The sequence below is a fragment of the Struthio camelus genome, chromosome 3 (genome assembly GCF_040807025.1).
Source record: "Struthio camelus isolate bStrCam1 chromosome 3, bStrCam1.hap1, whole genome shotgun sequence".
Taxonomy (NCBI): domain Eukaryota; kingdom Metazoa; phylum Chordata; class Aves; order Struthioniformes; family Struthionidae; genus Struthio; species Struthio camelus.
Genome location: NC_090944.1, coordinates 8,763,953 through 8,789,927, shown reverse-complemented (window position 1 = coordinate 8,789,927; position 25,975 = coordinate 8,763,953). Strand labels below are relative to the sequence as shown.

Genomic DNA, 25,975 nt, shown 5'->3' with positions numbered 1-25,975 from the left:
GAAGCTGTGGTGGGTGGAAGGATGGCTTTACATCATGGAGCTGCTGTGGCTGGTGTCTCCCCATCATTGAGGGCTGCAGAAGTATCAGCTTTCAGGGGTTACATAGGGATGTCTGCACTAGGATCCACTCGGCAGTGAAAACCTGCCCTTATTCCTGTTTTAAGAAGGTTAGGGCCAGAGCTACTTGGGAAAGGGATTTTTTGTCTCCTATAAATGGAAAAAAACCTGAGTTTCTAAGTAAATAATAAAAATAACTGCTTTCCTGGAATTGAGATCTGAAAGCATCAGCTCTCTCCCTCCCACAAAAGGCAAACATTGCACAGCTGAAATCAGAACACTCTTCCAGATTCATCTGAACATGTCATTCAAACACATTCCCAATGTTTTAGACCTCTGATACCTCTCAGGGGCCCAGGCCCAGGCTGCCGGTTTGTATTTGCAAAGAAGAGGGACCCAAGATTTCCTTCTGTTCATGCCATTTTGTACCCTCTTCCTCAAACCCAAGTTCAGAACGACATTTTGAAAACAGTGTCGGGATTTTGCATGAAAAAAATCAGTCACATGGAAAGAGTTTTCTAATTAAAACCCCTCTTTAACCAGCAGGTTCCCCTGCGAGAACCAGTCTGCGGCTTGGTGGCCCAGAGGATGCCCTGGCCCCTATTTAGGTGGTGGTGCAGCGTGGTGCTCTCCTCACTCGGCCCTTGCAAAAGGCAGCTCGGACCCCAGCTCTGCCTGGGACCACTGCATTTCATCTGTGCTGTTTTCGGGTACAGGCATGAGGGCAGCCCTGCGCTCCCTGGGGCGCTATGGGGAACCAGAGGGTATTTCTCCACCTCGGGGTGGCTGGCCTCAAGATGGCAGCAATGACATGCAGCATCCGTGTACTAGCTGCAGCTGAGGGGGGACCGCTCCGTCCAGCCCTCCTGTTCAAAGGACACCCCCAGCTGCCTCTCCCGGCATCGTCCCCCCACTTCTTATACGTGACTCTGGCGCATGCAACTTCTTCTGCTCCTTTCCGGTCTCCCCAGCAAGGCAAACATCCGCGTGAGGCTCTGGAGCTGCAGCTGGCTTCCTCCTCCACCGCCTCGACCCTTGAGCCCCATCCCTGCTCCCTGGCAAAAGTAAGTTGGTGCCTTTGTCCACCGAGCAGCCCCACACTGGGATGCTTGAAGCCATTTTCTAAGCTTCGCTCCCTAGTGATGGGAGAGGTGCTATTAATAAATCCTGTCAGATTTTATCGCTTCTCTCCGTGCCAATGAAGAGGGTGGTTTGGGGAAGCAGGGAGGAGGGGGGGAAACCTGTTTCTCTTGAGCATTTCGTAGCTACAAGCTCGCCCTCGGTGCAGGAGCATGGGATGGCTCAGCAGGCTGTTGAACCAGCTTTCCTGTAAGTCTCTAGGGCTGAATCCGGCATGGGCTCTGGGTGGGTCTTGGGTCAATTTTTGGCACAGATCACAGGGAGAAGGGTGGCTCTGGTCTGCAGGTGTTCTGCTGGCAAGGGCGCTGGAGCGGCATAGGTGCCTCTCACAAACTTGAGTGGAGCCCAGGCATCTCCTCGGGAGCGTGCAGACAAGATGGGACCAGGGCAAAAGGATGGAGAGGGGAAGGCATGCAAAAGGAAGGGGTCAGCAGGGGACCCGGTGCACCTGCCCCTGGTTCATGGACTCGCCGCAGAGGGGAAACGGGTCCCTGGGAGCCGGTGGTCTCTGCCCTCCGCTAACCAGCTCAGTGGGACCGATTGCCCACCGGGTGCTTCCCTGCTGCAGCCCATACTGGGCGTGCAGAGGTAGCTTTAGCCCCTTGATGGTATTTAAGCATTTAAATAACTGGGCTGGCTTTGGGCAGGAGAGTGGGTGCAGACTGTCAGCGCTGCTCTGCACGCAGCGCCGTCAGCGTGGGAGACGGAGCTCGCTGCCTCGGGAGCTGGGCGCTGCAGGTGGCTGGGCCAGGCTGTAAAGGGGGTGACGGTGACTGCCCCACACCAACACCGAGCACTGCCGGCCCCCAAAAGCACCTTGCTCGTGCCCGCAAGCCCTTTGGTCTCTGTGACTCTTTCCCCATCTCTCTTGGCGCAGAGAGGTCCTGCTGCCCCGTGCGCGTCCGGCTGCCAGCGTGCCTAGGAGGGATGCTCCGGCTGTCTTTCAGCAGCTGTAGTTTGAGGGAGCCGTGTCTCACACCCCGCTGGTACAGGCTAGCTTGGGCTTTTTGTAACATCAGTCACTACCAGGCATCACGCCTCGAAGCGGGGGGTTAATTTGGGGGAGCAGGGGAGGAGAGCGAACGGTATATGTTTTTTCTAAGCGGAGGAGGAAGGACGAGGGAGGAAATGGATGGGAATGAGACGGGACAAGACCTATCTCTGGACGTCGGGGCTGGGTCACACAGGCGCTTGGGCGGGCGAACCGCACTTGGGCTGCTCTGACCCCCGTGCGCCCCCGAGGTGCCTCACCTGCAGGCGTTAACGCCGGGGTGCAGGGTACAGCTGCGACTGGTTCCCCAGCCACCGCCGTCCCTCCTGCGCCCTCTGTGGCGACGCCGCAGCGGGACTCTCACCCGGCTCTTTCCCGAGGCAAGAGACGCCGATGCCGGGAGGGACCCGGGTGCGTCCAGCGATGGGGCTGCGTGACGGGGTGATGGCGCTGGCCGGCAGGGATCTGCTGAACGAAGGGCAGGAGGGTCCCCGGGAGCCCTGCAGCTTCTCTGCCTCCCCGTGACCCTGCGGGGCCGTTTGGCCTCACCAGCGATGGAGTCCCAGAGTGGAGGAGATGTGGTGGCCGTGGAGCAGGGTCTGGGCCACTCCTGCGGACCTCCCACTGCAACCCGGTTCCCCACCCCGAGACCAAGCCACAGAGATGTCTCGTGTTGGGCGGAGGAGTCACGAAGGGGGGCTGCTACGGGGGGCAGGTTGCTGGTTGGGGAGTATAACTTTTTGGGAAGTCCCCGTTAGCCAAACAAGGCCCCTGTGGTTTGCAGCTTAAGCCACCTGTGGCTCCACCACGTGCCTGAGATCCGCCGAGCTGATGGCTGAGGCGAACGCTTCTGCCTAGGGTTTAAGGAACTGCCTGACCAGCGAGCGATGTGGCTTTGCCCTCCCACTTCCCCCCTCTGTGCTGCAGTTCCTGCTCCGCGGGCTCATGTCACCCCCAGCTCCCCCCCGGCACCCTCGGCAGCAGCACCGGCCTCCCGGGGGCCAGCCGGGGTCTGCTGTGAGCCGGCATCGCTCTTCTCAGGGGCAGGTGGTGCATCCCGGTGCTTCCCTCCTCTTCCTCCAGCTCTTCCTCAGCCCCCTCTGCGTCCCTAGAGCTGTCCAACCCCCTCTGAGGAGTGACGTTTTGAGGCCGGGGCCGGGGCCAGGGCTGGGTCTTTTACGGTCCTGGGAGGCAGGGTCTGCCGTCCAGCTGGGGAGAAGGTCTCCAGAAGAGCTCTTTTAAGTGGAGATGAGCCCAGGGCATGGTGTTAGTTGGCTGTAGCAGAGCTCCGTGGCCCCTTTCCTGCTCCGGGAAGGCCATCTTGGCCGTCCAGGCTGTGGTTTAGGTGAGAGGCAGCGAAAGCTGCCGTGATGGCAGGGGTCCGGGGAGGTCCGCAGGGCTCCTGCGTCGTCTGCAGGGGGGACCCACGGCGTGGATTTGTTGCTGGCGAGCCAAGCCAGGGGGAAACCGGCTGTACCCCCGGCCTTACACCTTGGGGACAGGCGCTGCTGTGGCACGGGAGGTGCAACAGCCCCACGTGGCCACGTACGCCCCATCCGTTTGCCCGTGGACGTTGGCACAGAGGCTCTTGCTCCATCGTCTTTCCTGCCGCCGCCGGTCCTCCCGTAGCGCAACCTGCGGTCGCCCCCACTCCGGGCTCGGAGCGGGAGAGACCCTCGGCGACGGGACCGAATGAGGGCAGCCTGCAAGCTCTTCCAAGGTACGAGAGCAGAGCCTGCAAGCTGTCCCCCCGCCCCCGGTTAGGGCTGCCTTGTCCTCCTCGCCCAAATTTCCAGGTGGTCCCAGCTCCCGGCGCGGCAGCCCTGGGCCAACCGGCGAGCTGGCCGGTCCCGTCTCGCCGGGGGGCAAAGGCTGGCGGGTGAGCAGGCCTCGGCCGTTCTCACCTCCCTCCGTCACCCGTCTTTCTTTTTCCTCCTTGGGCACGGCGGAAGTCGCCGGCTGCGGGCCGAGGCCGGCAGCGCCCGCCGGGCTCGGCGAGGCCGCGCGCAGGAAGCGGCCGGCGGGGAGGAGCGGTTTCGCCACCGGTTAACAACCCCGCGGGGACGGGATACCTGCCGCGGCCGGCCCTCCCCCTGGGCGACGGCTGCCACGCTCGGGAGCGGGGCCGAGGTGCCGCCCGCGCCCTCCTCAGCGCCTTCGCCGAGGTGAGCGTCTCCGGCTGCTTTCGGGGCGCCGCGGCGGGTTGGGCCGCCGCGGATGCTTCCTGCTTCGGGGCGACTGTGGCAGGGCTCGCGCGAGCGAGGGAGAGAGGGAGGCAGGGCGAAGAGGGAGGACGGCGGAGAGAGAGAGAAGCCAGCCGGCACCAGGAAGTGCGAGCCCGGCGGGGCGCGCGGCTCAGCTCGGCGTCGCGGCCTCCGGGCAGGGAAGGAAAGCGAGCTCCTCTGCCGTCCCGGCGAACGCCCTGCCCGCGGCCTCTCGGCCCGGGGTGGGAGGACGCGGAGTCCCCGCTCCGTGACCCCAAGGCGCCGCCACGCCGGGCTGCCCAGGTGCACGGAAAGGTAAGGGAGCTCCGTTAACCCTTGACGCGCCTGCTTCTCCCCAGCCCAGCCGGGACGAGGCTGGGGGACGCGTGGCCGACGGGGTCGCCGCTTCGCCACGACGCCAGCCTGCTCGGGGTAGGTGGCGGGGGGACGGGGTGGGGACACAGGGGTGGACGCGGCGTTATCGTGGGGCTGGAGCCCCGGCGACGTTCCCCGGGCGCTCCGGCCAGAGCAAGACTTGCCCCGAGCCGCCCCGCGCCGGGTGGGGGGCGGTGGGACGCGGCGCGGTGTCGCTGGTGGGACGGGAGGTGCCACGGTGCCTCGACCTCTGCTGCCGGCGTCACTGTTTGCCCAAAGGCGGGGTGGCTTTCTCAGCAGCACGGCTGTGCCCGGAGAACGTGGCCGCCTGTGTTTACAGGCCCGGCTCGGCGCGTGGGCGTCTGCGAGGACGCACCGGGCTAGGGGAAGCGGGGAGATGGGCCCCCATGTGCCTGAGATGCCTGCAGACCTGACCTCCAGGCTGCTTCGGGTAGCCCCCATGTGCCTGAGATGCCTGCAGACCTGACCTCCAGGCTGCTTCGGGTAGCCCCCATATGCCTGAGATGCCTGCAGACCTGACCTCCAGGCTGCTTCGGGTAGCCCCCATGTGCCTGAGATGCCTGCAGACCTGACCTCCAGGCTGCTTCGGGTAGCCCCCATGTGCCTGAGATGCCTGCAGACCTGACCTCCAGGCTGCTTCGGGTAGCCCCCATGTGCCTGAGATGCCTGCAGACCTGACCTCCAGGCTGCTTCGGGTAGCCCCCATGTGCCTGAGATGCCTGCAGACCTGACCTCCAGGCTGCTTCGGGTAGCCCCCATGTGCCTGAGATGCCTGCAGACCTGACCTCCAGGCTGCTTCAGGTAGCCCCCATGTGCCTGAGATGCCTGCAGACCTGACCTCCAGGCTGCTTCGGGTAGCCCCCATGTGCCTGAGATGCCTGCAGACCTGACCTCCAGGCTGCTTCGGGTAAAAAGGAGGTTTTTCCTTGTACTTTTTCTTTCCCTGAGTGACCCGGGGCTGTGTCACTGCAGCAGTGTCCGTCCCCCCCAGCCCACCCCCACCTTGGGGACATACCGCTCTTCCTAACCCGGTCCTGGGGCTGGGGGATACAGCAGGTAAATCTGCGCCGTGTCCAGCATCAGCTGGGAAAGCCTGGCCCCGACTCCAGATCCTCCCGGATGGGGACGGCCGGGGAACGCCGCCAGCGTTTGGCCAGGGATCGGAAAGGACTGGGGGGGCTCGGCGGGGCCGTGGGACTGCTGCTGGAGAGTCGCTGAAAGGAAGCAAGGGGGAAGGCTGGGCGTGAAGCACACGCTTGCCTCGTGGAGCCGTGGGTGTCCGGACCAAGCTGGACAAGGCATCCCGGGGTGCCACCCCAGGTGCCGAGAAGTTCAGCGCTGGCGGCTGGGCCAAAGCGTCATCTCAAGTGGAGGCTTCCTAAGGTTTCCTCCTAAGACTAAGGTGTCTCAGATCCAAACTGTGGCCAGCACGGGGGTCTTTTCCAGGACAGATTGGCTCTGTCGGAGAGGGAACAGCCGGCTTCGGTGCCCCGTTGCATCCTGCGCGTATTCCTGCTTGCTCTCTTTGCCGCTGGAGGAGAGCAAGGCATGACTTCGGGGCTCGGCGGGGAGTGGGAGCGCAGCGCTCCTCCGCGGCCCCAAAACGCTACCCAAAAATGCAACGTCCTTCCCACGGGCATCCCCACGGCGTGGCAACACGCGGAGCTGGCTCGTGCAGGAAACGCTTGCAGCCCTGCCGGGGACGCCGCGGCCGCGAGGAGCCCAGGCGGTTCCCGGGCGTCGGGAAGCAGGAGGACCCACGCTGCGGTGGGGAACCGGGGGTCCGCAGGCCTGATTTGCACCGCTGTCTCCGGCCGCCTGCTTTTCCTCGCCTTCCCGTCGGGCCGTTAACTCGCCTGCAGCGCAGAGGCTCCTCCAGCCCGTGGGGGCTGGCGAGCGACGTCTCAATCGCTTTATCTTTTCCTCGGCACAGTTGTTACTCACGAGCAGAGACGTGAACCGTTCGCGGGAAGCCTCGCTCGTGCTTCGCCTCGCGAGAGCGTAACGCCCGGGTCTGCTGCCCCCCCCGTCCCCGCACCGGGGCGGACGGGTGAGCAACCCTCAACCCTGGGCCGGGCGGCACGAAACGACCAGCCGGAGATGTTTCCTCGTGGAACCGGCCAGGGCAAAATTGGATTTTTCTCTAGGAAAAGCCTTCTGGTGTAACCGGCAGGGAGGGGAGGCGTTTCGGCTGTGCCCCCCCCCCACCGCAGCCCTGGCGGCCGGGAGGTGGGTGGCCGCACGGCAGCGTCACGCCACGTCACGCCACGGCCGCCGCCGGCTCTTTGGGGAACTAGTCGCAAAGAAGGAAACGGGAACGTGAAAGGCAGCTCCCGTGAGCCACCGGGGAGACCTGGCCCAATCGATTCGGTTGGGGTATTTTTTATTTTTTTTTATTTTTTGTTTTTCCGCCTGCAGACGTTCGGCTTGCAAATTTTTAGTGCCAAAAAAAAAAAAAAAAAATCGCGAAACGGTCGCTTCGGGACGGCTCGGTCGCCGTCGGCAAAAAAGCCAGCAGCCACCTATGGAGGAAGGCTTCTCGCCAGCCCTAGCTGCCAGTAAGGCGGCTTAACGGAGGCGCTGACGCTGAGCTGGGACGTCCGCGGTGGTGAGGACGGCGCGGGCTGGGAGTTAGGTGAGCTGGGACTCGAGGAGCTCGACCTGGGCTCCCGCGCAGCGTCGCGGGAGCCTGAGCGCGCCGGCCGGCAGGCCGCGGGACTCCGCAGCGGGGCGTCGTGCGGAGGAGGAAGAGGAGGCGGCGGGATTTCCTTGCCGCTGCCGCCGGAGGCGAAATACCTGGCTGTGCTGCTGGGGATCCGGTGCGCGTCCCGCGCTGGCCAGCGAGCTGCCGGAGAGTCCCCCGAACGTGGAATTTCCACCCCGGCAGGAACTGGGCCATTTCACCGCCTGGTTTTATCTCCGAAGGTTGAAGCGCTCAGAGCTTTCAAGCTGGAAATCCCCCTCGCAACCCCATCCCCAAACCCTTCCTGTTGCAAAGATAGCAACGGGCCGTCCGAACGGCATGGGGGGGGGGCGGGGGATTTCGGTACCGCTCGCTCGGATGCAAACGCGAGCGCTTGGCTGCGCCGGGCGCTCGGAGGCAGCGTCGCGCCGAACGGAGCTGCCCCCCTTGCCCTGCTCGGCTAGATTTTGGGAGCGCGGGCGCCGGCGGCGCGTCTCAGCACGGGGCGCCACGCTTTGCATCATCGGTTTTCCCGGGGCGCCAGCTCAAAGGAAAGGCTCGCGGTGAGAAGTGGGGAAGGCGCAGCGCAGCGTGCTCGGACTGGGTAGAAATCACGCGGTTTTGGGGGCAGCTAAAGACGAGCGAGAGAGAGGAGCTGTTTCGGGCTGGCGCGTCTCCGGCGCGAACCCTCTGCACCGGCAGGGCGACGGAGGGCGGAAGGGACCTCTGCGGGCCCTTTAGCATGCTTCGTGCCTTTTAAAATGTATTGTCACTGTTTAAATTTCCCAAGAGAACGGCTGAAAACTCTTTGAAGGGTAAAAACATCCCCTTTGCGTTGCGTTTTGCGGGGATGCTGCCTTCCAGGGGCCTGCGGAGCTGCACGGTCGCTACGGCCGACGCTCGATAAAACGAAGCGCCTGCGTTACGCTGCGGGAATGAATTCCCCCGAGCGCGGCTCAGTTAACGCAAACTCCCCCGCGGGCTTCGGCGGCGGAGCTTGGTGCTTCTGAGAGGGAAATGAGTTTTGAAGGGAGACTTGCGGGTACATTCGGAGCTGGCGCTGGGCAACTCGTGAGCCGGGCCAAGGGCTGCAGACAAGCCGAGCGGACTTGAAATTCCCAGGGCACTAGGGGAAGGGCTGGGATTTGCCTCGGACAAGCCGCAAGGACCGGCAGGGTCCAAAGGAGACCGGGCGCTTGCACGAAGTGGCCGCTGCTCGGTGCGTCTCCCTGCAGGACGGCGCCAGCTTTGCCATCGCTTGCAGGACCCGACCCGCCTGCTAAAGGCCCCGTTCCCTGCCCGAGAGGCCAGCGCGCCGCCCGCCACCCCCGGGGCGGCCCTAGGGGACGGCGGCGGCGGGGGTTATTGCAGTCCCAGGATAACGTCCTGGCCGCCCCGTGCGACCCTGCCGCCGATCTCGGCGCGCCGATTCCACCTCGTCCCCCCCGAGCGCCAGCTCCCTCGCTCCGTCCCGGCCTTCCGACGGGCTTCGTCCCAAACCGTCCCGGCCCCCTGCGGTTGCCTCTCCCTCCGTCCCTGCCTCGCCGAAGGATGCAGGAGCGGCGCGCGGGGCGGCGGGGAGGGCGGACGGCGTGGGATTTCGCTCAGGTTGCCTGGCGACCGGGATGCTTAGCGGACCGGCGCGAGACCCGCCGGCGCGCTTCCCCGCCGTGCCACCGCCGATGCTGCGAGCTCTCGCCCGCTTCCCTTCCTTCTCGCCGAGAAAGGTTACCGGGAAATACGCCCACCCTCTTCCTGGGAAGCTCTTTGCCCTCCCCGAGGGGAGGCTTTTGAACGCCGCTTATTTTTAGCCCGGCGGGCGTTTGGCGAGCGTTGCCGGTTGGGTTTGTTGGAGGGAGGGTCGAGGTGCTCTCCGTCCTCTTCGACCTCCTCTCGCCGGCCCTCGGCCGCGGGGCGGGCGGCATCCAGCCCGCGCGTTGCCCCGGCGGCGCCGAGAGCGCCCCACGCCCCGAGCATCCCCGCTAAAAACCGCCCTCGAGGCCTTTCCGAGCCGAGGCTCTGCTGAGCTACGGGCAGCTTTGACCCGTTTCCTTACGCCACGGTCGCCTCGACGTTCTGTCCAGGAAAACCCGACGACAGCAGGACCGAGCACTAGTTGCCTTACGAAGGGTGAGAGCGGACGGGAGCGCCAGGAGGACGCGATGCTGGACCGTAAGGCGTCTGCGGTGGCCCAGGTCCTTGGTAGGATGGGTTGGATGCCGGGGGCTGTGTCCTGGGCTCTGCCAGGAGGGAAACGCTGTTACCCTCGTTCAGCTGAAGCTTTGATGGAGAACTGCTTCGGAGCTGCCTCTTTCCAAGGAGTTGCTGTTGCTGTTGAGGGCTTTCAAGGGCGCAGACGCTGCTTTTTTTTCCGGGCTTGTAAAGCAGAAGCTGTTCCCGGTGCGCGGGAAGGGCGCTCATCGCCGGCGGCCGGCAGGACACGGCGCTGGGCCGTCTCGGGGAGCAAGAGAGGACCCGCCAACTCAACACAGCGGTCCGTTCGCCTCGTTTGGGCATGATGAGAAAATAACAGCTAAAGACCAAAAAGTTCAATATGGATTTCTCCAGTTTGATCCCTGGAGGATCGGCAAGGACCGACCGGCCTTTGGTTTCCGTCTGCGACCCTCTTGGCGCAGGGGCTGGCGGTGCAACGCGGTGGCATTGGAGGCGCAGTCCCAGCGCTTGAAGCTCCCAGGGTCGGTACAAGCTGTTCGGCTGAGACGTTTAGGGAGGAAGCGAAATGCTCCTGGCTCCTGAGCAGCCCAGAGCACGGGGCTGGGGGGCTTTGCATGCGGCATATACGCGCAGCGCGTATGCAGTGAGTCTGGCAGGTCTCAGCTGAGCGCTTCGGGGTGGGATTTCCGGGGGGCAACCACCTCGGCGTGCAAGACCGACTGAGACGGGTGCAGGTCCGGTGGTGGTGATGGTGGGACGCCAGGCCCTGAGATCCCCTCCCTGGTGTAGATCCCAGTGCCACTCTGCAGCACGGGATGCGCGTCCTGCCCCGGCGAGGGGGGAGCCTAGAGCCGGGCTGCTGGCGCTTGGGATGCCGCCGTGCCGGCAACCTGCCTTCCGGCCCAGCGACCCGCTGCCTCCGAGGATGCTGTCCCCTCCTTAAACGTGAGAAACGCCTTCACAGATGGTCCCTGCCTCATCCCTTCGCCGGCTCCAGACAAACAGCGTGCCTGCGCGCCGGGAACACGGAGATCTCTTTTTTCCCCCGTGCCTGAGTCACCCGCTTCAGCCGAGCTGCCGAGCGTGGGTTTGACGGCAGCTCTCTGGGTGTTATTTCTGATTCCCCGGCAGAGCTCTGCTGGTGCCCGCCGTCCCCGGCTCTTCGCCTGCATCCAGCGCTTCTCCGAAGCTTCTCGGTGAGGCAGGTCGTTGGGTGGCCAAGGCCCCCCGCAAGGCTGGGGGGTCGCGGTCCGAGCAGCGGGCTGGGTGATGGGATGCGGGTTCAGGCTCATCTCTGGACCCAGAACCAACCCGTGCCACCGGTTTTCTCCATCCTCGATGGATGGGGCTCGGTGGTCCCCGGCCCCCGGTGCCATCCCTGCTGAGCCCCAGGGCTGACATCAGCCACCTTCCTTCGGATGCTGTCCCTTGGCTCCCTCCCAGAGCGTTTGCAGCCCCAGGGCCGGTGGCAGCAGGAGGAGAGGGCAAATGGAGGGAAAACCGCCCTGCGTGCGAGTCTCCGCTTGGCAACCCTTGACAGGTCGATGCGGGCTCCTGAACGCTGCGGCTTGCGGCGCGAGAAACCGTCTGGGTTTTCTTTTTCCCCCCTTTTTCTTCTTGTTTCTATGAGCCGAGGGACGGCCATGCCCTGCCCTGATGCCGCTGCTGCTCTCATCTCCTGCCCACCTTTATTTTTTTGGGGGGGGGGGGTGGGTTACTCGGGTGCACGGGCTGAGCACGGGCAAACTCGTGACGCGGCGCCGGGGCAAGGGAATCGGCAGCGCCGAGGGTGGCCGGCGCTGGACAATGCTGCGGTGGGATGCGCCGAGGGGAACAGGGGCCGGGAGCAGGGAGACGGCCACCGCGGTCAAGAGGCCACCGTGCCTGTCCCCGAGCCGGGGGCGCCGGGACGGGATGCTCGGGCCGCGGCCAGGGCTGGCACCCCTTCTCCAACCAGTATGGCCAGGTCCGCACGGGAAAGTCCCCTTTCCCGCGGTTGCACCCGTGCCGGCATCCCGTACCCGGCCTGACCCCCGCTGGCAAAAGGAGACGAGCCAGAGCCAAATGTCTCCCTGGCGCATGTGTGTGTGTACATATATATATATGTATATGCACTGACTTATATAGCTACTATAGGAATAGCTACAGCAAAGCCTGCAGCAGAGCGCTTCTGCGCCCGCCGCGGCACCACGGTGCTGCTTCGACCTCTCTCTATTTTGAGCCCGGCGAGCAGGAAACGCGGGGATGCTGCGGCCGTCCCCCCTCCCCGGCCGGCCTGGCCGGGGGGACGAGACGGCCCCGGGCAAGGGGACACGGTTTGCACACGCGTCGCCTGCAGGGCGACGGGGCTGTGCGAGCGCGTTGCAGAGGATGTGGCTTGCGGCGCTGCCGAGCGAAGGCAAACCCGGCGTGAAAACGCGTGCGAGTGCAAGCTTGTAGGTTTTTTAGGGTGCCCGGCACCCCCTGTCTCCAAAAACCTTTGCTGTCGGTCTGTGGGAAAATGACTCTTTCTGTCTTTTTCTCTCTCATTTCTTTTCTTCCTTCCTTCCTTTCTCTTTTTCCTTTTCTTCCTCTCTCTCCTCTCCTCTCCTCTCCTCTCCTCTCCTCTCCTCTCCTCTCCTCTCCTCTCCTCTCCTCTCCTCTCCTCTCCTCTCCTCTCCCTTCCTTTCCTTCCATCCCTCCTCCTCCTTTCCTTCCTTCTTTCTCCTTTTCTTCTTTCTTCTTTCTTTTTTCTTTTGTCTTTTTTCTTTTCTTTTTTCTCACGTCCTCCTTTTCTTTCTCTCTCTTTTTCTTCCTTCCTTCCTTTTTCTCTCTCTTTCCCTTCCTTCCTCTCTTTTTTCTTTCCTTCCTTCCTTCCTTTCCTTCCTTTCTTTTTCTTTCTTTCCTTTCTTTCTTTCTTTCTTTTTTCTTTTATTTCCTTCCTTGCTTCCTTCTCCTTCTCTTTCTCTTTCTCCTTCTCTTTCTCTCTTTCCTCCTCCCACCTTTCCTCCCTCCCTCCCTTTCTCCCCCCATCCCACACTGGGATCTCCCTGTGTCCCCATCCCACCCCCCCGTGTCCCAGTTCCCTCACCCCTCCCCGTCCTCCCCCCCCCGCCACCCCGAGGGCCCCCGCTCCCCATCCCGCAGGGGGATGCCCCTCTCTGGCGTCCCCCGCGTCCCCGTGGGCCGGCGGTGCGGCACCCCCCCGCAGTGGTGCGTGTCTCTCCCACAGGGAAGGGATGCTCTGCTCCTAGCGGCCCCGGTGTCGTGAGGATGTCGGCCATCCCGGAGGCGTTGGGCCGCCAGCGGAGCAGCTCCTTCCGCAGCCTGGCCGGGACGTTGGAGAGCCCCATGGTGATGCTGCCGCTGGAGGCCGACCGCCAGGAGATGCGCATCCTCAAGGTGTGCTTCTACAGCAACAGCTTCAACATGGGCAAGAACTTCAAGCTGGTGAAGTGCCCCGTGACGACGGAGATCCGGGTAGGTGGCGAAGGGAGCCGTGAAAGCGCTGGGGTGGGCTGCAGTGGCAGGAGAAGGAGCCACTGTTGTTCTCCAGGGTCTGTGCATGTCCCCGCCAGCGTACGTGCGCATACGTGCACACGTGAGCGTGCTGAGCTGCGCCTGCTCTGGCCGGGCCGCGAATATCCGCACGCCTCTTAGTGCTCGAGTTCCCTTGCAGCGGCCTTCCCCGAGAGCCCCGGGTGAACTGGGGTTGCACGAGTGGAGACCCTGTGCCAGGCTGGTATCCCATGGCTTTAATGTGCCAGGCTGGTATCACATGGTTTTAACATGCCAGGCTGGTATCCCATGGCTTTAATGTGCCAGGCTGGTTGTCGCATCACTATAATGTGCCAGGCTGGTATTCCATGGCTATAACGTGCCAGGCTGGTATCGCAAGGCTTTAATGTGCTAGGCTCATGTCGTCGCATGGATATAACATGCCAGGCTGGTATTGCATGGCTTTAACATGCCAGGCTTGTGTCCCATGGCTCTAACATGCCAGGCTGATATCGCATGGCTATAACATGCCAGGCTGGTATCGCATGGCTTTAACATGCCAGGCTTGTGTCCCATGGCTTTAACATGCCAGGCTTGTGTCCCATGGCTTTAACATGCCAGGCTGGTATCGCATGGCTATAACTCACTGCTCACCGCAAGAGCGAGCCCCAGCGAGCTGCGGCCGGCCCCGTCGGTGGGCAGCAGAGAGCAGTGGGCATGTCCAGGCTGCTGTTCCTCTCACCCTGGAGAAGCCATGAAGCCTGGCGGCAAAGCGCCAGCGCCGAGATGCTTGCTCCCGTTCCACCTCTCCCCAAAGCCTTGTGCCTCCCACCCGTCCCGGGGCTGGGCCCCACGCCAGGACCTGCTCGGACCCATCCTGGTGGCCGAGGGGTTGTTTAGCAAGCCTGAAAGCCTGGAGGGCGCAGCGCGGTGAAGCAAGGCTGAGCTGCTTATCTGCAGGTTGCGGGGTCAGATCTGCCTCGGGTGGCTCCGAGATGCTTATCGCAGGGTGCCCTGCAGAGCTCAGCAGACCTCTGACTCACGGGTGGGAACACAAAAGCCCTGCACCCCTGGAGAGGACAGCAGGGCTTGTTCCTTTTCCGTACCCGACCTGGGAGCCAGGCTAGGGGGCTCTCAAGCTGGGGAGCTGCCCTGGTGCAATGGGTGATGTTACGTGCTGTCTGGGGCTGAGTCCTGGGGGCAGCACATTGCCATAGACTTGTGCGGAGGTGACCGAAACACCACCTCCGTGGCTGGGGTTTGTTGCTCGGCCAGCAGGACATGCAAAGCCCTGCTGCTCCTCCCGTCACACGGAGGAGCTCGTGGCATGGCAAAAGGCTTTGGAGAGGAGCACAGCAGCCATGGGAGCAGGCGGGGATGCTCTAGGCTGGGGAAGAGGTGTCTGAAGGCAAGGCAGGAGAGAGAGGCCATGAAACCAAAGTGCTCTCACTGGTCCCTGCTTCTCCTGTGCAAGACCTGAGACAGGAGGAGGCTGCTCCCCGCCGGGGAGAACAGACAATCGCAGAGACCCGTGGTGTCCAGGCAAGACAGAACAAGCTCCTGAGAAAGAAATTCACTGAGGGCTCCTGAATACATGAAAATTACATCTGGCTTTGGAGGCCCCTTGGTCACAAATAGTTGGAGACTGAGGCATTTGAAGGATGGATCAGCTATTCTTTCCCCACACATCCCTTCCTGCCAGTGAAAGCCTGGTAAGGACGCAGGGCCAGCGTGAGCGGGGCTATGCACTGCCGGCAGCGTCTGCTTTGGTGCTTGCTTGTGGGGAGATGCTGTGCATCAGGCGTAGCTCCGCTGGGGTGTAAAGAAGGGAGCAAATGATCCGATTAGGTTTTCATCCTGGACCGAAACACATCAAGGAGCTTGGGCAAAACACATCCAGGCTGAGGGGTTGTTGCAAAGCGGGTTGGCCAAGGCCAAAGGCATCTCTGGAGGCCAAATATGGAGACCCTTGGCGCTGGTGGTTATGCATGGCACTGCGTTCTTGCTACAGTTGCAGGTGTATTTTCTCTTCATTTTTGACCTCTCTAAGCTCATCTGTTGAACTTGTAGGCTTGATGTGAAGTTCCTAGGGGAGGAAAAAGAAAAGGCGTTTCTGGGGAAATTCAGCTTGAAAGTGTCCATGTGTTGCAAGGACACACCTGCTTTAGAAATATGTGTACGCTGAAGACGCAGGAACTGAACTCAAGTAAACGCTACAAATCCAGTGCCTCCCTTATCCAAGCATCTCTTGGAAATGAGCACAAAACAGCAGCAGCCCATCCCTTGTATAAAGAGGGATCGATTTACCCCTGCTGTCACCCCTCTGGCTGCGTTACAGGGATGGCAAGGGGCTGGCTGCCCGGGAAGGACAAACGCTCCCAAGCAGTGTCAGGGGATCTGCAGTAAGGATGAGCAGTCAGAACTTGTTTTTTACATGTTCCTGTCCTGTCCCGCAGAGGGGACTGCACTGGCTGGAGGCTGGTCATGGTACAAATGCAGGCAGGTCCGTGGGGACCTGGAGCACAAAGGGCAGCCGGCCATGTGGGTCTCATGGCTGCTTTTCCCACCCCCTTCGCCAGGAGGTGATCAAGTCCATCCTGGTGAGCGGCCGCATCGGGCCTGACATCAAGCTGGCCGAGTGCTACGGGCTCCGCTTGAAGCACGTCAAGTCGGATGAGATCCACTGGCTGCACCCGGACCTGACGGTGGGCGAAGTGCAGGAGAAGTACGAGTGTCTGCACCTGGAGGCCGAGTGGAGGTAGGCGGGCAGGGACCCCCGAGGTGGCCATGGCATCTCCTCACCCGCCGTTAGAGGGAAAGCCAGGCTGGGGGGTGCCAGCAGAGCTGAATGAGGGGTGCTCCTATGTTGCCAGGTACGATCTCCAAATCCGGTATCTCCCGGAGGATTACATGGAGCGCTTCAAGGAAGACAGGACCACGCTGCTCTACTTCTACCAGCAGGTCAGAGGTGTTCCCAGGGTCCCCCAGGCCCCCCAACCCCAGCAGGACATCGCTGCGCCCAGGTGTGCCAGGGCTGTTCTGGCCACCCAACCTGCCTCCAGAGCCGCTGTCCCAACACCGGGGGGGCTTCTCCTCCTCCCGAGCCCCATAAACACATGTCCATGAACACCAAGACCTTGCATCCGGTTTGCCTTTACACCATCTCACTGAGGCTGCTGAGACCCCGCAGTCTGCAGCCAACCGCTATGGTCCCGGGCAGCTGCTGGATCCATGTGTCCCCAGCAGCGGCTGCCGGTCCCAACCACACCAGCTATAGCAATAAATCTCTTCACCCTGCTCCCTCCCCTGCTGCCTGTGAGCTCGGGGCGCGGGAGAGCATGCGCGCGGCAGGACGTGGAGGTGCCCAGCCAGCGCCTCCGCAGCCTCCTGATGCCGCGCTCTCGCCTGCAGCTCCGCAGCGAGTACATGCAGAATTACGCCAGCAAGGTGAGCGAAGGCATGGCCTTGCAGCTGGGCTGCCTCGAGCTCAGGTACGTGCCTTCGGAGCATCCCGGCGTATGCCTTCGGGAGCCAGAGAGCTCAGGGAGGATAAGACAGCGTTTGGATGGACCCTCACGGCGGGAGGGGGGAGTTTCCTGCACCGAGCTTGTTGGGGCTCTGCCCTTAGAGAATAGGTCGTGGCAGGAGTACCCGAGCACAGGGACAGAGGGATGCGTGGGCGGTGGCTGGGCGGCTCTCCGTCTCTCTGATGTCTCTCCCTTCTTGCAGGAGGTTTTACAAGGACATGCCTCAGAATGCCCTGGATAAGAAGTCCAACTTTGAGTTCCTGGAGTGAGTAGGCACAGAAGGGCCTGCTGGGCTGCTGTCCTTGGGGTCCCCCAAAGAGTCCCCCTACCTTCACAGAAACCCTTCTCCCCTAATCCACCCACCCTTCCAGCTGGGACCCTGCAGACGGGTCTTCAGCGCAGACCCTCCTCATCCTCCTGGGGCCCGAGGTGGCCCTGCTGAAGTGAAGGGTGCAGCGAGAGCAGGATGGGAGCCCTATGTCCCTGCCCCAGTGGGCAGCGAGCTCGCTCCCTTGCCCGTGCAGGGAGAGCAGTGGCTCCTCGACAAGGAGCACCCCGTTGCCCGCAAGCTGGGACCCTCCCTTTGCCTGGCACACGTCCCCCCCACATGCCACGCATCATTGCTCTGTGCTCCGCACGGATGCCCCCGCGGGGCCATTAATGTGCATGGGGGTCTCTGCTTTCCAGGAAGGAGGTGGGCCTGGACCTGTTCTTCCCCAGCCAGATGCAGGAGAATCTGAAGGTGAGGGGTTTGCGTCCGGGTGCGTGTGTACGTGGATGTGTGTGTTCGTGTCTAAACATGTGTATGCCCAAGTCTGCGTGCACATGTGCAAGGTAGGTATGCATGCACGTATGTGGCTGGGGATGCTCATGGCTGTGCACCATCGTGCATGTGTGGCGTTGCAGGTGTGTGTACGTGCCTATCTGCCACGCTTGTGTACATGTGGAGGTCTGCACACACGTAAAGGTGCATTTGCATGCACATAGGTGTGTATGTATCTATGCATGCACCTATGGCTATGTGTGTTCATGTGCGTGTGTCAGTGTGCACTTGTGGATTTGCAGACCTGTGTGCATGCCTATCTGCCCACACATGTGAAGGTGTATTTGCATGCACACACGTGGATGAGTGTGTATGCATGCACGCACACGGCTGTGTGTGTGCATGTGCGGATCCGCACATGTATGTGCATGCTTATCTGCGCACACGTATGGAGATGTACACACACACGCACACGGAGGCATGCTGGCATGCACATGCGTGTGTACATGTATGGGCGTGCATGCAGATGTACCTGAACATGCATATGTGCAGGTGCATATTTGTAGCTGCGGGTGAGCGTGCCTGCAGGCGCGTGCGTGTGTGCGTGTGCCAGGCTGTGCTTGCTCCTGCTGCGCCCCCAGAGGCTGCCTGCCGCTGGGCCATGCCTGGGGCGGCTAGCAGCTGCTGTGCCCGCAGCCCAAGCAGTTTCGGAAGATGATCCAGCAGACGTTCCAGCAGTACGCCCTGCTGCGGGAGGAGGAGTGCATCCTCAAGTTCCTGCACACCCTCGCCACTTTCGCCAACATCGACCAGGAGAGCTACCGCTGCGAGCTCGTAGTGAGTCCTGCGGCTGCCCTCGGGCCGGCTAGCGGCAGCCTGGACGGTGCCCAGGCATCGTTTGGGACGGCGCGCGCTGGGCTGTCCCCAATCAGCCGTGTGGGCAAAGCCACCCCGCCCTGGGGGCCGGAGCCTTTCAGTAGGCAGGGGCGTGCTGGTCCCTGTGCGGTCCCTCCAGGCTGGAGAAGGGCTCTGCTTTCGGTTATTTAGTGCACGGGTGCAACCACGTGAGCCCTGAAGAGTCTCCTCAGGGACTGACTAACGCCTGGAAATTACTCACTGTCCCCCTCAGCGGAGGCAAAAAAATCCAGATCCCCCAGGGAGGGGATTCCTGATCCTGCAAACACCCTGGTGTCACATCCCAGAGGGGAAGTGGCAGCCTGGAGGGAAAGTTCAGTGTTTTAACCTGTTCCCCACAGTGGGGTGGAGGGCCTGGCCACCCTTTTGAAGGATGGTGACAACTGCAAGGGGCTGGGAGTGCAGGAGGGATTTGGGGTGGCGGGGACCCCCGGGGCTTCTTCCACGCCAGCAAGTGCAAGCGGGTCTGGTGTGAGCCGATGTCCGGGAAGCTGAAGTTTGCTGAACCCCTTTGGAGTGAGGAGGAGGTAAAAGACTACTGCCACGGTCTTCCCTCGGGCTGCCTTGTGTTGCACCCTCTGCCAGGCCCCTCTCTGAGCCAGCACCTCTCCAAATCTCTCCTTAAAAGTGATTTTTCCCGGGTGTCCCACACTCATCATGGCAGGTGGGGAGGGAGCTGGTTCCAGAGGGACACCCCCCAAATTTGTGTCCTCCTTCTGCCTCCCTCGCAGCAAGGGTGGAACATCACTGTGGACCTGGTCATCGGGCCCAAGGGCATCCGGCAGATGACGAGCAAGGAGGCCAAGGTATGTCGAGCGTGTGCTGGGTGGCACGGCCACGAGAAGAGAGCCAGGAGCCCTGCCAGAGCACAGTGGCATCCTGATCAACTTCTGCTCCGCTGAATTGGGAAGGAGCCAGGGTGCTCACGGCACGTGAGTGGGGTTGTGGGGTGCCAGGGTCATGGAGGAAGTACCAGGGAGAGCAAACAGTGGCTGGACTGAGCCAGGACATGTCTCTGGCCATGTGGGTGTGTACGTGGGGATGAGAATATCACGGCTGTCTGAGTGCATCCTGGGGGAACCTGATGGCCTGGTGATGCCCTTCTTCCTGCAGCCCACCTGCTTGGCTGAGTTCAAGCACATCAAGTCCATCAAGTGCTCGAGCGTGGAGGAAGGCAGGGCCGTGCTGCAGCTGGGGCTTGCGGGCACCCCCCAGGTGAGGAGGAAGGGCTGCCACGGCACCTGCGTAAATGCCACACTGGGCTGGGGGCCGGAGGGTTAAACACAGCTGTATGAGTGTGCTGGGCTTTGCTGGGCTGTGGGTGGGATGGTGGTGCCATGGGATGACACGCTGTCCTGTTAGGTGAAATTAGGCAGGACTTGGTAGATGGTCTCATGGGCTCTGGGGTGGATCGGTGCTGGGTGCGTGGGCTGGGGAGTGCTGGGGCACTGGGAAGGATGGTGTTGGGCCAAGCGGGGAGGGAGGTCTTGGAGGTGCTCTGAGCTACCCTGAGGCGGAGAGGAGAGGGAAGAGAGCCCAAGCTCCGACGTCTCCCAGCCCTTGGCTCCGGGTGCACAGGGCTGGGCCATATGCCAGGCTGCCAGCTCACCTGGACCCCTGTCTCTGCTGTCTCTCCTAGTCCCTGGCTATCAAGACATCCTCTCTGGCTGAGGCAGAGAACATGGCCGACCTCATAGACGGCTACTGCCGGCTGCAAGGGGACCTGGAAACCTCCCTCCTTGTCTTCCCCCGCAAAGGTGAGCACCCTTGTGGAGCACCAAGCCCAGCAGTGTCTCCTGGAGAGTCAGGAGCAGGGACTCCCTGGGGAGCTGGGACTGGCCCAAGGGCTGGCTGCCTTCCCAGCAGCCCTCATTTACTGCCTGACCACTTCCCCTGAGCCCTCGCAGCTCTGCGGCACCCGCTAGGCCCCTCTCCACCTCAGACTTTCACCAGGGCCCTGGCATCATTGACAGCCGTCTTGAGGCTAGATCATTCCAGCTGAGGTCTACCAAATTTGCTCCATGTGTGATCAAACCCAGCTGGTCCCTAGCCCAAGGGTGGTGGCATTTCCAAAACAGGGGGAGCTGGCTGCTTTCCTGCAGACTACCTCTCCCCTATCTGCTCTCAACACTTCATGGGGAGATGGCAGGGTGCATGGGGTGACCTGCCCCACATCTGCCCTGGACGCAACACTCTGGCCAAGGATGGGTAGGGGGAGGCCCAGGGGTCCCTGTGGTCTGTCAGGAACAGCTGCTAATGGCTTTCTGCTGTCCAATCCGCAGAGAAGGAGAAGAGGATCAGCCTGCCGCAGATCCCGACCCAGTAAGTAGCGTGTGGCCCTCGGATTGGGGCTGCGACCCTGCCTGTTAGCCCTGTCCTGGTGTCTCTCCCTGCCTTGTTCAATAACCTGAGCCTCCTTCTGCCCCCTAGGCACATAGAGGAGAGAAAGTCCATGTTATCAGACAGCATAAGCATGGGTGAGTTTTAGGCTCTTTTCCTTCCTTCCCACCAGCCTGGAGGTGCCAACAGAGCTGTCCCACAGCCTTTCTGAGGCAGGGACATAGAGGCATGGAGGCTTTTGGATTTGGTGGAGCCGGCCGCCCCTGGACCTTTGTATGTGAGCAGCACACTCAAAGAGATGCAGCCGAGCATCCTACTGTGAGCGTGAAAGCCAGGCCTGCATCCCACGTGCCCCGTGGGATGTGGTACCCTGCAGGAATACCGAGAGGCCTTGACCATGAAGGGCCAGACCCTTTTGGGACACCGCAAGAAACGTGTGCACCTGAGTAGCTGTCTGAATCACTGCCTGAAACCTCTTTCTTGCCCTAGAATCTGATATTTATGCTGAAATCCCTGATGAGTCCTCAAGGCCAAGGTCTGGAGGTAGGTGTCACCCCCGCCAGGTGCCCCATACTGGGCAACGTGGAGCCGGAGCAGGGCTCCGGGGGCAGGACCCCACTGAGCTTGCATGGAGACATGTGCCTGCTCCCCTGCTCTCCCACCACACCTCCTACCGCATCCCCCATCCCACCTCCTGTCACATCACCCATCATGCCACCAACTCCTGCAGGAACTCCCACATCCCCCATTTCACCCCATTTCTTCACACACACACCCCAGCCAGGATAGCCCCCTGTCCCTACATGTCCTCCTCTTCCCCGTCCTCCAATGCCCCAATGAGGTCCCCCCTTTCCTTCTCTATTTCTTACCCTTTCCCTACCCCAGTTTCCCATCCTGACCTCACCAACCCCTCTCCACCCTCCAAAAGCAGGGAGCAAGACTGTGCCCACATGGCACACTTTATATCCACCCTCTTCCTCAGAGGGGCTGAAGGAGCAGGAATTGTTTTGCGTGCCCTGAGGTAGGATCCATGACTCTGCCTTTGGCGAGCGGTTGATGGAGAGGGGTACACAAGGGTCACCAAAGTCTGCTCAGCATGAGGGCTTTGCCCACGGAGGGGCAGTGGGGTGCAGGCGGCTTCCCACGTGGCTGCTCCCAGGAGAGAGGAGCTGCCAGCACCCACTGGTCCTTCCCTGTCTCCCCATCCATGAAGCCCAGTACTATGGGATCTCCCGGGAAGACATCACACTGGGCAGGATCCTTGGAGAAGGCTTCTTCGGAGAGGTGTATGAGGGCATCTACACCAACTCAGTGAGTTTTGTCCCCTTTCCATTCCCCGCCAGCCTCATCCTCTCTCCTTGGTGGTGACGGCCGAGGGAAGTGGGGTAATGCATGATGGGCGCCGGATGAAAGGGGGAACTTTCCCTTGCTTCTTGTTGCAGAAGGGGGAGCGGGTCAATGTGGCTGTGAAGACTTGCAAGAAGGACTGCAGCCCGGAGAACAAGGACAAGTTCCTGAGTGAAGCGGGTATGCCGGGGGTCCTGCTGCCCTTTGGGGTGCCACAGCCAGCTCTGAGTTCCTCCACCTCAGGCACAGCCAGCTTCTGCCCAGCACAGGGCTCGCACCATAGCCTCCCACCGTGTCCCTTCTCTCCTCCTCTGAGATCCCTGCACAGGGCTAGGGCTGGGCAGCAGGATCCTGGCCCAGGGGCAGGTCACTGCTTGCAGGACTCTGCCCAAGGGCTCGGAGGTGAGCAGAGGGGATGGGGGAAAGCTGAGAGGCAGGTTGTCCCTCCTGGATATCCAGCTCCATCACGCTAGAAGCACTGATAGGTCAATACCGACCAGTGCTAGAAGGGGGTGGGAAGGGACATCCTGGGGCCTTCATATCTTCGCTGTTAGCAGCACCCCGACTGGCAGGGTTGGAGTCAGCCTGAGAAAGGCAACGTGGGTGGATGGAATAGGCAGCTGATCTGAAAGGACTGGAGGGGAAGTGCTTGCAGGCCAGATCCAGGCTGCAAGGGGCTACAGAGGGAACAGTCTGCAGGAGATGAATGTGCTGGGGCCTAGAGGTGTTTGCAAAGCTGCACTGGTTGGGTGTTAGAGACAGGATAGCAGGACATTGTCCCTGGCAGCTTCTGTTCCTGGTTGTCTGCCTGGAGACTTACTGGTGTTGCAAGGCAGAACGGAGTGGGAGAGGGAAGTGGTCCAATGTCCTCTCCCCTGCGACATGCCTGTTCTCCAAAATATGTGTGTTAGGGGAGGGGTGACTAGCAGGGAGGGGAGAAAAGCTACTGAAACCCTGCATGAAAGCAGACAGGCACCATCTGACTGCAAATCCCTGGTAGCTGGAAATCAGGAAGTTTCTCCAGCCCCAGCCCTGTTGTGGATGTACTAGGATATCCCTGGCAATTCCTGCTGCCCTGTGGCCTGCCTGCCCCGGCTTTATGGCAGAGACCTGCCCCTACACACCTGGAGGAAGGTCTGGGTTCCCGGAGCAGGCACCCCACGTGGCAGGGCTCGGTGTCTGATAGCAGTCTCCCTGCAGTGCTGATGAAGAAGCTGGACCACCCCCATATCGTAAAGCTCATTGGCATCGCGGAAGAGGAGCCCACCTGGATTATTATGGAGCTCTACCCCTATGGAGAAGTGAGTGGGGTGGGGGAGCCATACAGCGAGGCAGCGGGGCTGAGCGGACCCTCTGCCGTCCTTCCTCCCCACGGCCCCACGGCATGGCGCGGGGTTGCACAGCCTTGCCCCTAAACCCAGCTTTGCTTTACAGCTGGGGCAGTACCTCGAGCAGAACAAGCACTTGCTGGCTGTGCCAACCCTCATCCTGTATGCGCTGCAGATCAGCAAAGCCCTGGCTTACCTGGAGGCCATCAACTGTGTGCACAGGTAACACAAGCCGAGGGACAAGGCTTGGCCAGGGGCCTGTGTGGCAGCTCAGAAGGACCCAGCACATGGAGAGGGGCGTTAGGGAAGGGAGTTCCTCTTGGGGACAGCAAATTCCAGCATGCTGGTCTTTATATTGGGAATGGATGGGCCACTACTTGGTAGAGCAAGGAGAGCAGCTCCCTCTCTCAAGCTCTGGCCCATTGCGATGTGTGGGAGTATTGAGGTGCTAAAAAAGATGCTGCTGTGCTGTCCTGGTGGGGAGGCAGTTCCCACCTACCGTGCTTTCCCTGGAGAGGCAAGCCCCCTCTTGAGAGCCAGGGGAGAAGGAGAAGGTCAGGATGCTGAGAGAGGAAAAGAAAGGTAGGGACCTGAGGCTGGGATAGGTGAATGTAAAAGCGGGACCATGCCATGTGGGCAAGCTGGGTAGGAGAGGCTGGCAGTACCCTGCACTGTGGACCGGGGTGGGGGCATTTTGCAGCCAGGCGAGCTGGTTTTCCAGGTGTGAGCTTGTCTCCTGGCCTGAACAAGGCTTGGTTCATCCCTTCTCCGGATGCCTCCTTCTCCCCAGTCAAGAGTCTCTCTCCTTGCAGGGATATTGCGGTGAGGAATATCCTGGTGGCCTCGCCAGAGTGTGTGAAGCTGGGTGACTTTGGGCTCTCCAGATACATCGAGGAAGAGGAATACTATAAAGGTAAGGGGTGTGTTATGTGCTTGGTGGTCCTGGACGCAAGAGCAGGCATGCAATGGGGCTCAGTGCAATTGCAGGAGGGCTGCAAGACAGGGAAGCGAGGGGTGGTGGGAAGGGGCCAGGGCTGGCATAGCAGGGGCAGGTGGCAGAGACCATGCTGAGGTTTTGTCCCCCTGCCCTGCCTGCGTGTGGCTGTGGTGGGCCTGCCTCTCCTCCTACCGTGCTGCCCACCCAGGGCTGCAGCCTCACCGTAACACAGCCACTGTCTCTTCCTCTGCCAGCATCCGTGACCCGTCTCCCCATCAAGTGGATGTCACCGGAGTCCATCAACTTCCGCCGCTTCACAACAGCCAGCGATGTGTGGATGTTTGGTGCGTGGTGGGATGGGGACAGAGCAGGCTCCTGAGAGCTGTCCACCCTGCAGGGCACTGCTTAACCCGTAGGGCCAAATTCTGCTCTCGGATCCCTGGTGTAAATCTGGAGCAGTGATATTATCCCAGATTTGCCCTCTGGGAAAGATACCTTAGAAGAAGGTTTCCAAGACAGAGCTTGGGCCTTCCTGCAATTCAGCCATCACTAATAATAACTCCTCCAGGGAATTCAAGACCTTGGTCTCTGGTCAGGAAGGCTGAGTTAAACTCTACCCCTTGCAAATATCCATCTCCCTGCCTATCGGTCCCTCTCCATAGCCTCTAAGTGCTCATCTGTCAGTCTGTCCAACCCTAATAGTCCTATGCTTACCAGCACACGGGAGCTCCTTGCAGATCCCTGGGAAAGGAGGTAACTCTTTTCTCTGCATTTTTCACTTGGGGAACAGAAACACAGAGGAGTCAAGTGACCTGTCTGGAGTCACGTAGCAGAGCATGGAGCTGTAACCAGGTCTCCAAAAGCCCGAGCGAGTGGTGATTCTGTGGCTAGTTCCCATAGTATGAGTAGAGCTTGCTCTTCTACCTCATCGTTGTGTTAGCCACCCCATCTGCGCAAGCTGTGCCTCCTCACGCTGCCCGTCCTGAGCTGTGGCCTTTTGTGCCCCCAGCTGTGTGCATGTGGGAGATCCTGAGCTACGGCAAGCAGCCCTTCTTCTGGCTGGAGAACAAGGACGTGATCGGAGTGCTGGAGAAGGGTGACCGCCTGCCCAAGCCTGACCTCTGCCCGCCCATCCTCTACACCCTCATGACGCGCTGCTGGGATTACGACCCCAGTGAAAGGCCCAAGTTCAAGGAGCTGGTCTGCAGCTTGAGGTGAGCAGGGTGGTGGCGATGGGGTGCCTGATGAGTGACAGTGAGGTGTGATGGTTTGACCGTTTGGCGGACAGATGGGCAAAGGAAAAATTGAACCCGTGCGAGAGATCAGGTCTTGAGTTTTCTGGCAAACCCCAAACTCAAAAGACTGCTTATGACCCTCTCCCCAACTCATGGTGGTGGTGATTGGATTGCAGTGGAGATGGTTTGCTTCTCACGGACAAAGGAGTCTTAACCCTTTTCTGCTCATAGTTTGAAAAGCCATTTTGAAAAGTTACCCATTTTTAGTTCCGAAACAGCAGATAAATTGACTGCCTGAAGCTTTTCCCAGTTTTGTAGCAGCTTCCATATCTCACTACGTGCCGCATAGGTTCCTTCAGAAGTTTTGCCCAATTCACTCTTTAATCTAGCATTTTTTGAGCTGTTTCCTTTCCCAGGAATCAGGTGGGAAGGAGCTGAGTGGGGCTTCTGAGCCTGCAGC

At 61.1% G+C, this 25,975-nt stretch overlaps 1 protein-coding gene across 16 annotated transcripts in view; it reads left to right on the top strand.

Annotated features, from left to right (window-relative positions):
* The first annotated feature begins 969 nt into the window (after positions 1-969).
* Positions 970-25,975, top strand: part of PTK2B (protein tyrosine kinase 2 beta) — a 32,267-nt gene continuing 7,261 nt past the window's right edge. For 6 of the 16 annotated variants that reach the window (XM_068936722.1, XM_068936721.1, XM_068936710.1 and 3 more), the window contains exons 1-21: positions 1,278-1,386; positions 12,858-13,105; positions 15,703-15,881; positions 15,997-16,084; positions 16,535-16,614; positions 16,853-16,915; positions 17,338-17,392; positions 18,110-18,250; positions 19,060-19,134; positions 19,442-19,543; positions 19,968-20,085; positions 20,611-20,650; positions 20,759-20,805; positions 21,158-21,211; positions 21,882-21,979; positions 22,111-22,195; positions 23,216-23,316; positions 23,450-23,565; positions 24,156-24,256; positions 24,535-24,624; positions 25,290-25,494. In XM_068936722.1, coding sequence (XP_068792823.1) covers positions 1,350-1,386; positions 12,858-13,105; positions 15,703-15,881; positions 15,997-16,084; positions 16,535-16,614; positions 16,853-16,915; positions 17,338-17,392; positions 18,110-18,250; positions 19,060-19,134; positions 19,442-19,543; positions 19,968-20,085; positions 20,611-20,650; positions 20,759-20,805; positions 21,158-21,211; positions 21,882-21,979; positions 22,111-22,195; positions 23,216-23,316; positions 23,450-23,565; positions 24,156-24,256; positions 24,535-24,624; positions 25,290-25,494 — 2,123 coding nt within the window. In that variant the 5' untranslated portion in view covers positions 1,278-1,349. Of the gene's footprint in view, positions 1,122-1,277; positions 1,387-3,766; positions 3,909-4,141; positions 4,354-4,439; positions 4,708-10,249; positions 10,843-12,857; positions 13,106-15,702; positions 15,882-15,996; positions 16,085-16,534; positions 16,615-16,852; positions 16,916-17,337; positions 17,393-18,109; positions 18,251-19,059; positions 19,135-19,441; positions 19,544-19,967; positions 20,086-20,610; positions 20,651-20,758; positions 20,806-21,157; positions 21,212-21,881; positions 21,980-22,110; positions 22,196-23,215; positions 23,317-23,449; positions 23,566-24,155; positions 24,257-24,534; positions 24,625-25,289; positions 25,495-25,975 lie in introns of those variants that run through there. The other 10 variants (XM_068936719.1, XM_068936717.1, XM_068936713.1 and 7 more) reach the window with 6 other exon arrangements.